This window comes from Polypterus senegalus, chromosome 5, assembly GCF_016835505.1.
Source record: "Polypterus senegalus isolate Bchr_013 chromosome 5, ASM1683550v1, whole genome shotgun sequence".
NCBI classification, from domain to species: domain Eukaryota; kingdom Metazoa; phylum Chordata; class Cladistia; order Polypteriformes; family Polypteridae; genus Polypterus; species Polypterus senegalus.
The window spans coordinates 168,190,444-168,207,948 of NC_053158.1; the positions used below are offsets into that span (position 1 = coordinate 168,190,444).

Genomic DNA, 17,505 nt, shown 5'->3' on the forward strand with positions numbered 1-17,505 from the left:
TGTCACAGTTTGACCAGGGCTCTGCCTCTAGCTTTAGTTGTTTTTTCTTTCTGTTTATTTATTTTTTTTTTTTTTAATGAAAACCTTTGTATTTTATGTTATTAATTATGTTTCTTTCTCTTTGTATTGTATTGTATTGCTTTCCCTAGTATTTTTTGTTTATAGGGACTCATTCACACCAGAGTGTTAGCGTTAGACCAGAACACTACTAATCCACTTGTAAAACTATTTGAAATTATTTTCAGTGACACAACTAAGCATTTAGCATCGCAGTTTTAGTCAAGCACTTGTTCAATTGAAATGAATGGTGACACTTGTAAACACTGGTTTAAAAAAAACAACTTTTTAGCAGCGTTTTAATTGGAAGTCATTGTGTCTTTGTGGATAAGCCAGGAGTAACGCAGCTTAGCAAAACTAGAAATACAAAGAAAAACACCGAATGTTGTTGTGCATACATGTGCTCCAGGCATTAAGTGACTGCTGTTGACAGAGATGTGTAGATTGCAATAAAAGAACATGAACACTCTTAAGCAAAACTGCTTCATGTTAAGAAAGCTGTTCACAAAGTTTTAATGCACATTCTAAATACAAACTGTACAATTTGACTTAATCTGTTTTCTTTCACAACTTGCTTCCCAAAAAAATAATATGTGGTAATGTACAGAAACTTTTTGGTGGGCAGTAACTAAAAGTTGAGAAGGGGCACTTTGTTACATTGCTGTGCTTATTTAGGATTTTTTTTTAAACAGAGAGTTTTGGTGTAACTTAAGAACCATTAAATTATTAATTACCGGAAATCATTAATTCTGTATTTAATCAATTGGGAAATGAGGTATTTAAAATGGCAAAGTCATAAAAGCAGCAAAGTCACAAGTTTCATGTTTACAAAAAGATTAATCACTTGATCTAACTGAAGAGAGAGCAACAGTTAGTGAAGTGGACATTTCCACATCCCCAAGCACATACAGTTAGATCCTTAAGTATTCAGACAGTGACACCATTTTCATAATTTTGTGTCTCTACACCATCACAATGGATTTTAAATAAAGCAATCATTAGGTGATTGAAGTACAGACTTTCAGCTTTAATTTACAGTGTCTACCAAAAATATTGTATGAGCTGTTTAGGAATGACAGCCATTTTTCTACATAGACTCCCCATTTCCAGGAGCTCAAAAGTATCTGGGCAAACTAACATAATCACAAATATAACAGTCATTTTCAATATGTGGTTGAAAGTCCTTTACAGTCAATGACTGCCTTAATTCTGGAACCCATGGTCATCCAATTGGCCCAACCCATTTCCGGGGGCTCAAAATTATTTGGATATTTGACTCACATGCTATTCCATAGCCAAGTGGTAGCAGTTCCCTCATTATTTCATTAATTATTAAACAGGTAAAAGATCTAAAACTGATTCCAAGTGTGAAATTTGCATTTTGAAGCTGTCACTGTGAACTCTTATTATGGGGTTCAAAGAGCTGTTCATGCAAGTAAAAACAGTCAATCATTAGGCTGACAAACCAAAATAAACTCTTTAGAGAGCAGAAATACCAGGAGTGGTTAAATCAACCATATTTAACATTCTTAAAAAGAAGGAACACATTGGTGAACTCAGAAGGTCTAGAAAACCACAGTAGACAACTGTGCTGGATGATCACAGAATTCTGTCCTTGATGAAGAAGAACCCCTTCACAACATTTAACCATACCAAGAACACACTTTGGGAGATAGACCTGTACAATCAAGAGAAGAGTTAATGAAGGTAAAGTCAGAGGGTTTACCACAAGGAGCAAACCACTGGTAAACCTCAAGCTTTAGGAAGGACAGATAAGTCTTTAACAGAAAACATTTTTTAAAAGCCTGTCCAGTTCTGGAACAATTTTCTTTGGACAACGGAAACTAAGATCAATTTATACCAGAATGTTGGAAAGAGAAGAGTATGGAGAGGAGAAGAAATGGCTCATGATCTGATGAATACCACATCATCTGTGAAACATGGTTTAGGCAGTTTTATGACACGGTATTTATTAATGATTTGACTGGTGGCAGAAGTAGCAGTATGATTTCTGAAGTGTATAGGGCTATACTATCTGCTCAGACTCAGCTTCACCTCAGTACTTTTCTAAGCAAAGGGTTGGAATATTCTTAAATGTCCATCTGAATAAACTGACCTCAACCCAATTGGACGTGAATTTCACTTGCTGAAGACAAAACTGATGGCAGAAACTCTCACAAACAAGTAGCAACGGAAGACAGCTGCAGTAACGGCCTGGCAAAGTATCACTAGGATGAGAACCCAGCACTTGGAGATGGCCATGGGTTCCAAATTTAAGGCAGTCATTGACTGTAAAGGATTTTCAAACCCCTATTGAAAATGATCGTTATATTTATGATTGTGTTAGTTTGCCCAAATACTTTTGATTCCCTGAAAATGTGGAGGTGTTATGCAGAAAAACGGCTCATACAATATTTTTGGTTAACACCTTGAATTAAAGCCGAAAGTCTACACTTCAATTACATAATGATTGCTTTATTTCAAATCCATTAGGGTGGTGTACAGAGCCAAAATTCTTAAAATTGTGTCACTGTCCAAATACTTACCAACCTAACTATACAGTTTAGTTAATCAAGTGGAACTCAAGCGCCCTGTGATCACGCACATTGCAGGTCCTTGACAATATGGATTTTGAATAAATAAAAATGGTGTGCTCAGGCTACAGGCAAATGTTTGGTGAAGCTCACATGAACAGCACTGAAGTGATGATGGGGAAATTTGCTAACTATATATTCACATGCATACTCACTTGCTCCTGCCAATTTCCTCATTCGCTCTCCAGGGTCCCTTGACTGTGGCACCTGCACATGATTAAAGTGAAAATGTAGCCTTGGAGGAAACATAGGGATGACAAAACCATAATGAAGCTGAGAGAGAAAGTGGACAGTTGGAGTCCTAACGTAGGAGCAACCAAAGGAGGGCACAGTGCCCTTGGGCGCTGCAGGTACTGACGAAGGTGGCAGCACCATGGAGTGCAAGGCCTAGATGAGGTGTCAGTTTAGGTTCTCGGGTACTTTGTAACAGAGTACAGAGAGCTCTTTAAAGGTAGGAGTGAATGATGGCAGTCTGCAAGCGCTTAACAGTGGTTGGAGTGAGATGTTTTAGTGGCGGCAAAGACTAAACAGGAACTCCACATAGGTGTTAATGCTTGCCTGTTTTTGTCATCATCTTAGTGATCATGAATAATACAACAGCAATTCTGATGAAATGATACTAACACGCGTAATCTAGCTGTGTCTTGTTCCATGTTCAAATGAGTTTAGGTGCAATGCTTGTCATCTGTAAAAGTGGGAACGTGATCCTGTGCCAATACTACTAAGAGGACTTCAATTCCCAGCTGCTACTCCACTCACAGTGGAAGTTTTTATGCAAGCAGTGCTACTATTAGCTGTCAAGACAACTGCATTTTTAGCACAAACCACTACTCATGTCTATTAATACAGAGCATTTGTTAGACTTCAATTATTTTGTTGTTTAGCTAGTTGCAACTAATGGTGTCATTATTCTCCTTTGCTTAGAGAAGCTAGTTATGGTAGACAGGTGCTTTTTATCAGCCTAAATGGGAACAAGATTTTGTAAGCTCTTCTATAGGCTGTTGAAGAGATTCCTGTTTAGTTAGTAAGATACATCAAAACTGTACTCTCTCTCTCTCTGTGCCTCTTTGCAAGCAGTTTTGTTGCTTGCCTGATAAGGTTTCGTGTTATGCACTGTCAGTGTTTCATTTTACTTTAATATTGAACTTTTGTTTTCCTTGGACTTAAGTTCAGCTTTGGTGATTCTCATGACTTTTCATATTTGCTTATAATCTAGGACAGCGCTTCCCAATTCATTTTACCCTCGCACCCCCTGTGACGGACGAGGCCAATTTCGCACCCCCTTGGTTTGAGAAGTATGAAAAAATATGAGGTTAACGCAGAAAAACAGATCACCAATTGAAGCTTTATGAATAAAGGATACTTTATTCTCCATAAATAATTGGTTTGGTAAAGCCATACTCAGTGTAATCCTCCTTCCATTTTCTAATTTTTTCACGACTAGCCATGATTAAATGAACGGTAAAAAAGTAAGAGTGAAGCGACGGTGACTTATTGAGGCAGGCAGGCGAGACAACAATAGCACGCGGGCTCAATGTAGTGCACGTCAAGTCAATCTAAAATGCGTTGTCAGATTCGAAAAAATATATCTTTTCAAGTTCTTTTTGGGTATAAGTAGGTTCTATTTAGTCAACAGAAATATCTTTGGTAGGAATGTAAGTTGAATTTAGTCTTTAAATTTCTATGGTGAAGAAACATTTATGCAATGATGACTAAATTTAACTTACATTCCTACCAAAGATATTTCTGTTGACTAAATAAAACTTAGTTATATTTAAAATTTAAATAGAACTTGAACAGATACAACAGTTCATAATACCCACGCAGCACTAAATGCACGTAAGAGCAAAAGTCATCCGTTTTAACAAGCAGCGTATTGCACTGATACGAAATACCCTGCCCATTTAATTATTTAGGAATGGATAGATACATTAAGATTTTGTTTAAATAATGTTTTTCATTTTTCTTCCTCGATGGATTCTGGCACCCCCAGCAACACTTGCTCGCACCCCAAACAGGAAGCGCTGATCTAGGAAATAAGTAAGATTTTTTTATTTTTTCTTTAATTGTCTTTTCAAAAATTAATGTTTGTAAATACAAATGTGTCCGCTTTGTATTATGGCTCCCTCACAGCTGCACTTAGAAGTCAGAGGCTTATTTGCTCCCTGCATCAGAGAGTTTCCTTTAGCTGAACTGGGTGAACTGGTGCTTTCTGTCTCAGAGAACCTACGTTCTCAAGCAATCTATCCATACGAGATTAAGGCCCTGAGTGATTCCTCATTGTTGCTACCTGTATATGGTTGTGTTACTACCTGTTGACCACTGGGGCACTCAGCACACTTGAATTTCCTTGAATTTCCACACTGGCATTGGCAGGACCTGTTCTTCTACTGCTGTGGGATTTCTTCTCTGTCCCGTAGGCCGTTAGTGACACTTAAAAGGCAGCGCTTAATAAATACCGGTATACATTAACCCATGAGGCTGAATTGATTTAAGCTTATTTTAAAATAAACACTTTGTTTCTCTGTTCCTTCCATAAAATAAAAATATAAACTTACTTCTCACACCTGCAAACTGATGTGATAGTATGCATTCACTGTTAAGAATTAAATACTCCCTTGGAATGAGTGGCATTTGCACATTGTCATAATTGAGGTGCATAAGATTTGTGAATTTCCCCTTGGGATTAATAAAGTATCTATCTATCTATCTATCTATCTATCTATCTATCTATCTATCTATCTATCTATCTATCTATCTATCTCTGTCTGTCTGTCTGTCTGTCTGTCTGTCTATCTATCTATCTATCTATCTATCTATCGATCGATCGATGGGAGTTCCTGGACTGAGACACACATTTTCCCTGCATCAGCATGACCTTCCAGTTGCGTCATCTGGTGACTCTGAACACCTATGTTTGTGAGTGTGCTGTGAGATGAGCATTGGTTTGTGCTGTGTGCCATATGGTGCTGATATGCATCAGACCTGCTTCACCATCATGTATTGTGCAGTAAATGAAGATACAATTCAAATTATTTTGTGCTGCACATTTCAGCTGTACAAAGAAGTGAAATGTTAGCCTTACAGCTGGTGAGCTCACTGGTGAGCATTATCCCCTTGCAGAGGCACAGTTCCATGTCAGCAGAGAACTGAAACATGGGGGACAAACCAAAGTTCCAGCATCTATTCATTTCAGTGTAGTCAAAAGTTCTCAAGGGCTGGATACAAAAGTGTGCTCTTCAACAGTATAATAAAAGATGATCATTTATCTTCTCTTTCTTCTCACATCGATCCACCGTCTCATTTGCCCTCAAAACCTCAGAAAGCTTTGACATGGCTGTTTTAATTTGTGGTTTGTTCACTGTTCACTGCCTCAATAGCTCTTGTTATACAATATGACTGTGTCTTTATCGTTGTAAAACTTTGACACACCATTGGAAGTTGCTAGTAATTGTGAAAAGAGCCCCAAAACCATTTAAAAAATTAAAGCAACGGCTAGCAACTGGCAGTGGATTTGTACACTGTCTAAGGTGAAGTTATGTTGGCCGTCCAGGTAGAAACTGTTGGCAAACACACGAAGATATCCAAAAATTGCAATAAAATGTTTTTTTTTACACAGTGAATTAACCATCTGCAGTACATAGCCCTCTAAAAAGTGTCAAATAACTATCAAGATGATATACAGGAACAAGTAAATATTAAGTTGATGGACTGAATGGTCTCACTTATGTCAAACATACATTCTAATTGTGGCTACAAGTTACACCATAGACATTTAATGTCATTTTAGCATTAAAATTTAATTTATTCTGTTGGAAAACATGTGCCTACTGCATTCAGAAGAATGAAGTTAAAAAGTGATCACAGAAGAGCTGCCCTCTCCCTTACAGAGCTTATGATTTCTATTGCACTTTTATTTTATTTTAATTTTAATATTTTAAATGAGTTAAATTTTTCTTTATTTGCTCTCCCCAATAAAAGTGACATGGAGACTAAAAATAGTCTCACTGATATTTGTGAATTTACTATTAAAGAAATGCTGGGTAATTACTAAACCATCTTTCTTTATGCATTTGCAAAAGTGTGAAACGTCCCTATTGCGATTGTCACAGTCATGCCTGTATGTCTGTTCATGCAAGACAACTCAGTTCCCAGTGGATTGATATCATTGAAATTTGGTACACTTTCTCTTGTAAATCAGGAAAGTTAAATTTTCATTGGGATATCTCACAGAGATAGCATTTTTGAAAATTGAAAAGCTCCAATTAAAAGCATTGGCAAATTTTCAAAATCCTCTTATCTTGGAAAACAGAGAAACATTCAGTCTTTGCAGGCTCAATTATCAAGAATGCTTTTTTTTTTTTTTTCATTTTTATCTTCAGGTATATTTTTTTCTTCTAATTGTCAGATACCCGCTCACTTTAGATAAACACATCCCCAGTACAAGTTATTGTAATGAGAAGAGAATTGCTTACGTGCTGGAGAACACTTAGCGGCTTGAGCAAACCACAAGTTAAAAAATGAATATACACTTACTGAGAACATTTTTAGGAACATCTATACACATTCCTATCCATGCATTACTTAATCAGACAATCATGTGTTAGCAGCACAATGGTTACAGTAATTCAGACAGAGTTTAGGAGCTTGAACTGACAATCACATCAATCACCAAAATGTAGAAAAAATGTGATCTCAGTGATTTTGACTGTGACATGATTGGTGGTGCCAGGCAAGCTGGTTTGAGTATTTCTGTAACAACTGATCTCCTGGAATTTTCACACACAACGGTTTCTAGAGTTTACTCTGAATTGTATGAAAAACAAAAAAAATGCAGTGAGTAGCAGTTTTACAGATGGAAATGCCTTATTGATGAGAGAGGTCATAAGAGAATGGCCAGACTGGTTCAAGCTGACAGAAAGGCTACAATAACTCACATACTGTAAGCACCCTGTACAATTGTGGTAAGTAGAAAAGCATCTCAGAATGCTCAACACATCCAACTTTGAGTTGGGTGGGCTACAATAACGGAAGACCATGTTGGGGTTCCAATTCTTTCAGCCAAGACCAGGAAGCTGAGGCTTCAGTGGGCACAGGCTCACCAAAACTGGAGCCTGTTCTACTGAATCTTAACTTCTGCTGAGGCAGACAGATGGTGGAGTCAGAATTTGATGTCCACAGCATAAATCCATGCATCCAACCTGCCTTATGGAAGTGGTGTAAACGTGTGGGGAAATTTTTCTTCGCACACTTTGGTCCCATTAATACAAATTAATCACTTGAAAACCACAGTCTATTTGAGTATTGCTGCTGACCAGTGTCCCTTCATGGTCACAATTTACTCCTCATCTTATGGCTACTACCAGCATGATAATGCACTGCGTCACAAAGCAATAGTCATCTCAGACTGGTTTTATGAACATAACATGAGTTGTGTGTTCCTCAGTGGCCTTCCCAGGCACCAGATCTGAACCCTATAGAGCAACTTTGTGATGTGGTAAAATTAGAAGATGTATGTTCAGTTGACAAATCTACAGAAATTGTGGGGTGCAATCATGTCAGCATGGACCATAATCCAAGAAGAACGTTTCTGACATCTGGTGGAATCCATGCCATGAGGATTTGAGGCTGTTTTGAGAACAAAAGAATGCTCTGCCCAGTATTTGTATGATGCTCCTAATTTTTTGGTTAGTGATTGTACATGTACTCAGCATATACTGTATATTATGCTAAAAGCTTTCCTGACAGTATCAATAATGCGTGATGTGTAATGTAATATTCCTCTACACTATAATTTACCTTCAAAGTACCAATGTTGGTATTGGGTTCTAATTAACATGCTATTAACTAACATGTATTTTATGCACTCTACTAAATCATGTTATTACACTACATTAACATTATCATTGTTATAAAAATGTAGACAAAAAATGGGATATCTGTTTCTTTTATTAAAAAGTGAGCAAAAACTAAAAAAAAACTTTCTAAACAGTTAAATAAGGCACCAAAAGCCCCCAAGTGTTAGCCATGCATAACAGTACATTTTCTAACTTGTTATTCAGAACACAGTTGTCTTCAATGACTGGCAAGCCATAGAGACATCTGGATGGTTACAAGTGACATGATGGGACTGATTATTTGAAAGATTATCAAACTTTAAGTGTCTGGCTTATAAGAGAATAATATGTGTGTTCATGGAAAATCATATTTTGTACTTATAAAGTACTTTTCCTGCCTGTTTCAAACAGATTTATTGATCAAGCTTCTGGTCTGTGACTCCCAGAATGTATTTCTTAAAAAATCCAAGGACTGACTTTTGAGGCTGATTTTGCCCAGGATTATAGTTGCCAAATTCAACTTGACTTATGCTTATCAAGGATTTTCATGATGGACATGGCTGGCATATTTATTAAGCAAGGTGTTAGACTTTATTAAAACTGCTGTCCCTACATCTGCGGTATTTAGAACAATAAGTGCCACACTGTGCATCATTTATTTTGTCAATAGGAACCCACTCTCTTTCAGAGCTGCATTTGTGTTAGCCTGAATACAGCCCTTGAAATAGATTGTTTCTTTCTGTCTTGCAAGCTCAATCCCAGAAAGGTCGATTTAATGGTCAATGCTTCAGTGAGCACTCTCCTCCCAAAAAACGCTACAAAGAGCATTCTGTCTTGGTTTGCTAATCCCAAGTACCTCAGGTGCATTAGCTGATGTGCAGATTGATTGAGAAACGAGTCAGAGACGGGTACAATGACCTGCCATAATGAAGCAAGTGAGTCTCAGATAAAAGCATCTTTTTTTTTTTTTTATAAACATGGACTGGATAGCAGATTGTGAAGAGACAGCAAGTTGTTGAGCTCTATTCCTAGCATTCTTATCATATTCTCAATATGAGGAAATGTCATTTTTTCCCACTGCTACTGATGGTTGCTTCATCAGATAGGGTCTCTTTGTGTTGCTGTCAGTGGATTTACTGTACAAATGATTGTGACAGAGTGCTTTTGTCACCTGGAGGGCAGGCGGGAGTAGTGGTGGGGCATCAGTGATTAAACATGGCCTTGCTTCTGTTCAGTCTCTTATGGAATCCTTGTCCTCTGTTTATCCTTGAAACTAACAGAAGTGAATTCCTCACTGAGAATTCACATGCTGTATATCTGCTATTATGTAAATGCAGTATTACTTTTAAAACTATACGCATCTTGAAAACCATCTTGTGAAGATTTGAAAGTGCTAAATAAACATTGCTTGGTTGCTTTCAATGCTGTATTTTGAGGGCACACAACTGAAGGAATAGTAGAATCTCCACCTATCCTCAAGGGGTGTTTTCCAAAAGCAATCACTGTAAAGAAAACCAACTAGATAACAATACACATACTGTGTATAAAAATAAAAAATGTCTAGAGAAAGTTATAGCTCCTGGTTTAAAAAGAGTCTATATATTTGTTGGTGTTTGGTAGCTCACTGTTTAGCATTGCTTGAAAAGAATGGCATCCAGGGTGCAAAATACAGAGTATGCATGGGGGGTCCTGAAACCCCAATTACTTTTCAGACCCATGGAAAGCCTACAAATCAAAACTGTTCAGGGTCCCTGAAAATACATTTTATACACCTCTTTTGGTGTTAGAAATCACACAATACTCATTGCTATGTTTGCAAAGAAACAGACTAAAATTCAGGTTTTGAGGAAGGTCATTGTTAGGGTTTTTATTTTAACCTGCTTTTCACAACAAAAATGCTGTGCTTCTGCCATGTGTGGTCTTTACTAACTAGAGCTACTGCACTGGTCTGTGGCAAGATGGAATTAATGATATTTTGGTTAGCCTCACTCTACTCTGAAGCAAAGAGAGGAGAATAAAGCTTCCTGCTGGTAAGTTTTGGATTTAAAATTATAAAATTGTCCCAAACAATGAAATTTCAACCAAATGTTTTTTCTGCATCAGTGGTGTTAATCAGCACCACTTTCTCAAGTGAGTCAACTTCTTCAGCTATCCTATGCAGAAGTGTATGTATGCCTTTACATAAACACCTACGTTTATCCAGTAAACCAAATTTTAGTCCAGAAGACCCACTGAACAGCACATTTTTGCATTAATCCTGTGCCAAGATCTCCGCTTCAGACATCCAGCCGCAGGCCCCTTAATGACATCAAAAGGTTCCGTGGCTGGAGTAGATAGAGGGAGGTCTGCAGCTGGAGGTTTTCAGCCAGACCCTACTTGTTAATTTCCCAACACAGCAGATTACGGTTAAAAGGAAACCAAACTTAGCAAAATACTGATTAAAGACAATCAAGGATCTTCTTTAAGTCCTTACCTCTCTGATCAGGTTATGGATGTGTTGACTCATGAGATAAAAGTCCAGTCCCGCTGGTATGAAGTTTTTGTTATCATTGTTTTGTGTAGCATTGGAAAGGAGGGAGTTAGAAAAATGGAGAAGGGCTTTGGAAGATAGAAGATTGGAGATAAATAGGAAGGAATTTAGAAGATCTGATGCTTAATTACAGTCAGGAATCATGGATTTGCCTGCAGGGAGACCAACTGAAAGGAGAGTATATATTTAAATACTTTGGATCAGTGGTAGTCCAAGGTGGAGAACTGGATGTACAGATAAGCCACAGAGCACAGTGTGGATGGGACATTTAGAAGAAGGTATCAAGAGCATTGTGTAATAGAATCGAGACAAATCTGAAAGGTATGTTTTTTAAAACTGTGATAAGTCCAGCTTAGTTTTCTGGGGCTGAGACATGGGTAGTAAGAAGTTGGATATCACAGAAATCAGAATGTTGAGGTAAATGTATGGAGTTACAAAGAAAGACAGAATAAGAAATGAGACAATCAGAAGTACAACAAACATTGGACAGATATCAAAGAAAGTACAGGAAGCTAGGTTGAAGTTGTATGAATGACGAGAAACAATGAATATGCTGGCAAAAAAAGTAAATGGGAATGGAAGTACAGTACAGTGGAAGAGAATGTGAGGGAAATTGGAGGTTGATGGATAGAGTAAAGAAAGACGTGAAAGAAAATGGTATGACTGAGGAAGAGGTGCATGACCGAAGGTGTATGGAGTCAAACACAACCATCCCACAGAGAAGTGGGAAAAGGTGAAGATAAGCTAGAAGGAGACTGATCATATCACAAGTAGTGGATTACATGTGTTAAAATATTTCAAAGCAGTGGCCCAGTTTTTATGGGTGCACCTGCTTTTTGTCAGTGTCGAGTATACACATTCATATCTCTTCTTTATTCCTAACGATATGCATCTCGTGGTGATCTAGACTGGCCCCTTGGTAGTGCTGGAGAGGGCAAACATATTACCTCTGATGGACTGGCATCCTGTTCAAGGTTTGTTCCCCCTTGTGTCTCATGCTGTGGCAGCCCCTAATCCCATAACAGAAATAAAAAAAAAAAAAACAAGGTCATTGTTTCCTGTTCCAATGGCTTTGGGATCCAGAAGAGTTGTATATCTTTAATTCACCTGATGATGATTTGATTAGAGCTGTGTTTTTGACATTCATTTTGCTTCAGTTTAACTCTGAAGGGTCTAAAGCAGTACTTCATTTGCACTTACTAAATGACAAAGCCTTAAATGTGGAGATGAATTTAGTTAAAAAAAAGACTGGAATAGAAAAGAAATCATTATCAGCACAAATGAATGGTTGAATTTGAGATTTAAAAACTAGCTTGTGAAGTCCATTAAAATCTGAGACAACAGAATGCAATAAATAATAGATTTAAGAGCAGAAAGATAAGTTAAATGAGAAAGCAGATAAAATGACTGGACCAGAATAATAAAGGTTACTTTGTCACTTTCCGATTTTCATTTTCTGTATTAAGGACATAATTCTTAAAATATGTATACAGAGTGTCACCCCTCCCCACCCCCATTCTGTGAACACAGCTGTGTTGCAGAGGTCGATGTTATTTTCCTTTTTTTGGGAAGTAATTTAGAAAGTGACTTTGGTAAAATTCTAGCTAGACTTTCTATTCATCACACAGTCATATGTATTTCCATAGTGTAATATTTGTCATTAAAGACCCAAATGGAATTCTCCTTAAACAATTTGAAACCACTCTGCTTTCATCAAGGTGAACAGTGCACGTCGCTATGCTGAGGAAATACAAATCTTCAGCCCTTTGCGGCAGCATCTGTGCTATGCTCACTAAAGGTTAAAAGTAGGACATTTTTTATGTTTTATTTACACAACCCAAAGGTTCCACTGCGATATGATTTTAGATTCTGCTTGGCCAACTGGGATCTTAATCCATTGTGAAAGTTTTACAGGTAAAAGGTCATCAGCCTGCCAAGATTTTATCTTTAGAACAAGGATCTCAAATGTGATTTCTAATGCTTCACAGTTCTGCCTCATCTTTCTTCTATCAGGATTCTATTATTTATGTGATCTGAGGATTTTAGTATATGATGAACTGAATTCTTTTCATTTTCTAATCCCACTTTTTCTGTTTTCAAGTTTCTGGCAGGAACCAGTGCAGAACAGAATACCACTTCTTAGCAGAACCACATGCACGGTCATCTTTTGCAGGCCTAATTAAAGTACACAATTCAATTGACATGTCTCTTTTAACAGTATAGGAGTACAGTGTAGTTTCCATCTAAACAATGTCCTCGCCAACAATTGTCCCTTGGTTCATGGCACTGTGGCAGAAGCATTAATCACTTTGGCACTTGTGTGGCTAATCTTTTTCAGATTGTATATTTTTATACAGTTACCTTAGACTTTATAGTAATGAGCATATCTGGCATCTCTTCCAATACACAAAATTTTGCCAAGGAGGCCACAGATCAGCATTATTGTCTGCTTTTTTGAGCAAGCAAAGCGTACATAGTAGGGATGACCTGGGAAAACCCAAAGGAAACAAAATGATCCTCTGCCAGTTTTGACTTTTATAATGAAGGCTGAAATGAGATGGCTAATCCACTTTTCTACCACCTAAACTGTAACCAAAATTATGACTTCTTATACCCCATCTCTGTCTCTGTCTGTCTCTTTTCACTCTGACTTCTCCTCTTCCATTCAGTGAGCCTTTACCTAACTCTCCTCCCTTCTTTAGATGCAATTTTCATGCTGGCATGAAGCAACTGTAAATGTAAATATAAATCTCATTGTCAACTTCAAACAAGTCCAGTAATTACCTCTGTCTGAGTTAGTTATTCCTAGGCGGTTAGACCACCAGACGAGACCCTGGATGTCTGGTATCCTTATGCTCAGTGTAGAACCTTATGTATCATTTAAAGGACTGACTTTCTCAGACATTTACCTTCAGTGAGGAATAGGGATGTCACAATACTAGAATTTGTGTATTCAATACCAGTACTAGTGAAATTTCACGATGCTTGAAACCTTTCAACACCACAGCATGAAATCTTTGCAATATTTTTTTTAAGTTCATTTTAGTCAAGTGAACAATATTGTGTCATTTCATGTAATATAACATAAAATATATTAATACTAATTGTTATAACACCTTCAAAATTCTGCTGTATTCATCAAGTAGTTACCCAACTGTTAAGTAAACAAGGATTGGTATTCATAAATACCAAGTTACAATACAGGACCTGAATTTTAATGTGTGGCAGAAATGGGGACTCTGCCAGTGCAACAACACATTTTAAATCTTGGGGGGGATTTCAGCATAGTGTTCATAAAGGGTGAACTATCTGATTTATCTTAGCATGTATTCATTTTGCATTTATTTTCTGACATTTTCCCACCAGTGACTGAAAAATACTGCTTAAAACAATACTAAAAATAAAAATTAAAATATTATTATACTGTATTTGTATTTTTGAATTAGTGAATTCCAAGATAATTCAGGATATTTCAATTGAAATAAACTCCTTAAAGCAGTTTTTGTAACATTATAAGTTTAAAGTCTCAGTTAGGTTTGTAACATTTGTTATTGTAAGATTTTCTGTTTGCCTCGTTAGCTGGTTAAAAATAGGTTACTAAAGACTACCATTTAACAGATGAGGAGAATTCATTAAAATTTTAAAAGTCACAAACTCCTGAGGCTTTAATTTCCTAAGCTATCCCTCTTTTTTCATTTGTCTCAACTTTAAAGCTTCCTGTCTGAATTTTAACTTGTCAGTTTTATATTAATTCTTTATTTTTGAACTCCTGTTAAACAGCCATTGTTTTGCAGTTTTCAAGGTTTCTTACGTGAATGACCAGACTTCTTTCTTGTTTATTCCTGTGTAAAAATCACAATGAGAAAATTACTTGGACTGTCGTTACCTGTACTCAAAAAATTTATATCTGCAAGACAGCATTAAATTCTTCAAAGTACCATTAAAATGCAGTGTATGACATGTTCTTTCACCTACAGGTTATACCAATGAACAGTAGTTTGCCTTCCAAAACTGAACGAATGACACAGATTCAGTGTTTGCAGATTCATATTTAGCGATGATGTATGCTGTTTTGATTGTTCTGTTAGCTGCGTGTTTAGCCAGTTATGCGTTTCTGTTAACAAAGCACATGTTGTATCAACAGGAAGATATCTCCTGTCCTTTGAAGTATTAAAACACTAAATAAATTATATTTTGATATTAACACATATAGCTGCTATATCATTGCTGCTATAGGAAAGCCAAATAGCCACTTCATTTGAATCTTGCCTCGATGCTTTCATGCTACAACCATTTTTAGATCTGCCAGTCCTTCCACATTTTGTGGTCCTATATACTGTATGTAACTGAGGATGCATGTGAGGTCCCCCTTGCATCCATGAATTGTATATACTGGTTAGAAAATTGAAGGATGCCTGGACTTATAGACATCTTCAGAAGTGCTGATTGCAATCAGATGATTAAAGATTATAAAGATTACTTCTTAGGGTGTGTGTGTGTGAGTGTGTATGTGTATATGTGTGTGTTGTGCCAGAGGTTTTGACTAGTCTGTGTCACTATTGTGCCATTTTTTACCTGCCAATCCCTTACCAATAACACTTTCCCTATGAACTAACCAACAGTGGCCATTTTGCCAGTAGTGCTGTCAAGTAAAGCTCTCAACCCAAGTGGAACTCTGGTCTGTCACAGGGGCCTGAACGTCATGAGGAAATTCATTTGCTGATTTAAGAGTATCACTTTTATCTTACAGAACAATAACTTTGTTTAAACCATAACCATGGTTTCACTCCTGACAGAGAGGTGTAGTGGTGAATTGAGTAACAGAAGAAGCTTGGCCATCTTCACCATGAAGCGCTTCACTTGCAGTGCAGACCCTAAGCACCAGTTCATCTATTGCCATCTGTTTAGAGAAATTGCTCCTGAAGACATTTGTAATCTAGACGTCACAGTTTTGCAGCTGGCCAATAACAGTTACCACAGTGCAAAATGTGCATCCTGGGATGGACCATGGTGTAATTCCATGACAAATAGTTGTCAGAATTTGCACTGTGGATGGATGGAGTGTAGTGGTGGTGCTGAAGCACAGAAGCATGCAGGCTGATTGAGAGAGAAAGAACTGAGCTGATGTCACCAGGAAGAACACCACTTGCAATGCATACAGGCAGTCTTTGTGCACTTGAAAATGGAAGTTCATCTATTTCTCTCACTGTAGAGAAACTGCTATTTTTAATGTAGTCATTTTTAGTTTGTGGCTGAGCACTGGCAGTTACCACAGTGCAAAATGTGCGACTTGCAATGGATCATGGTGTGATTCCACGACAAAATGGCATAATATTCAATCGGAGAATACACAAGGCAGAACCAATCAGTTCATTGCAGTACCTGCTTTGTCTCACAAATGATCAGCTTAGCATAGCTGAATAACTTAACACACATACATGTCTCTGGAAACACAGGAGGAAAAATTGGGGTATCAAGAATGTTCATAAACTGTTTTTAGTATAATTTTAATAGGCTAATAAAAAGAAAATCAATAGTAAGCGAAATAAACTTTTTAAAATAGATTCTAATTGTTCACAGAGTTTTTAGACGCTCGTCACTTACAAATTACCTGAGAGCACTAGTTTCACATTGACCTCTAAAGCAACAATTTTCTTGATGTACTAATTTAAGTTGTCTTTCTTACGAATTTATGTTAACGTATTTCTGAAGTACCTTGTTTTTTCCCAAGGGTAGTGATGTCCTGCACCTTTAGAGATGTGGGCCAGATTCCGGTTGCGTGTGTGTTGTTTACACATGTTCTGCCCATGTTTCATCTGGTTTGCACCAAGCGGTCAAGATTTCTCCAAAACTGATGCCTTTTAGATGAATCAGCGGGTCTAAATTGGTTCACTATCAATGAGTGAGGGAGCTCTGCCATGGACCAGCATGCCATGCAAAGTTGACTCCGACTTGTCACCTGATGCCACTGGAATATTCTCACCATGACTCTATAATGGGAAAACTAAGCAGAACTGCTTTTCACTTGCCATCTCTGGAGTTAGGAACAAATGTGACCTCATCCTGCTAACATCAACATTAGTCCTTTAAGGATAGTAAAGTAATATTCTCCTTATGAAATATATCTAATACAATTTTTTATGTTAAATATATTCTAATAGCTAGCATATTTCTGGCTATTGCTACAGTATATATGTCAGTTCTTATTAATGTGTCTCTTTATTTCTAAAATGCTTAGAAGCTTGTAAATGTCAGATATTGTGTGAAGTTGTATGCCTCCAAAATATGTTTTCTTTATTCTTCGATGATGTAGCAGTATCCTGTAATTCAAAAGATAATGATTTCCTCCTCTTTCTTTCTTCTGTATTCTTGTAGAGTTTTGGGCCCAGCAGTGACCTTCCAACTGGGTGCCAACCCACAGAACTTATCAACTGCAGATGTGGCAAAAGCTGCAGGTAGGGAGTGCATCATGCTTTTATTTTCTTCT

The 17,505-nt window shown here is 37.3% G+C and overlaps 1 protein-coding gene across 2 annotated transcripts in view; it reads left to right on the forward strand.

Moving 5' to 3' along the window:
• The window catches only part of ptprn2 (protein tyrosine phosphatase receptor type N2), a 1,088,657-nt gene that overhangs the window by 529,633 nt on the left and 541,519 nt on the right, over positions 1-17,505 (forward strand). For both annotated transcript variants that reach the window (XM_039753609.1, XM_039753610.1), the window contains exon 11: positions 17,394-17,473. In XM_039753609.1, the coding sequence (XP_039609543.1) occupies positions 17,394-17,473 (80 nt within the window). The remainder of the gene's footprint in view (positions 1-17,393; positions 17,474-17,505) is intronic.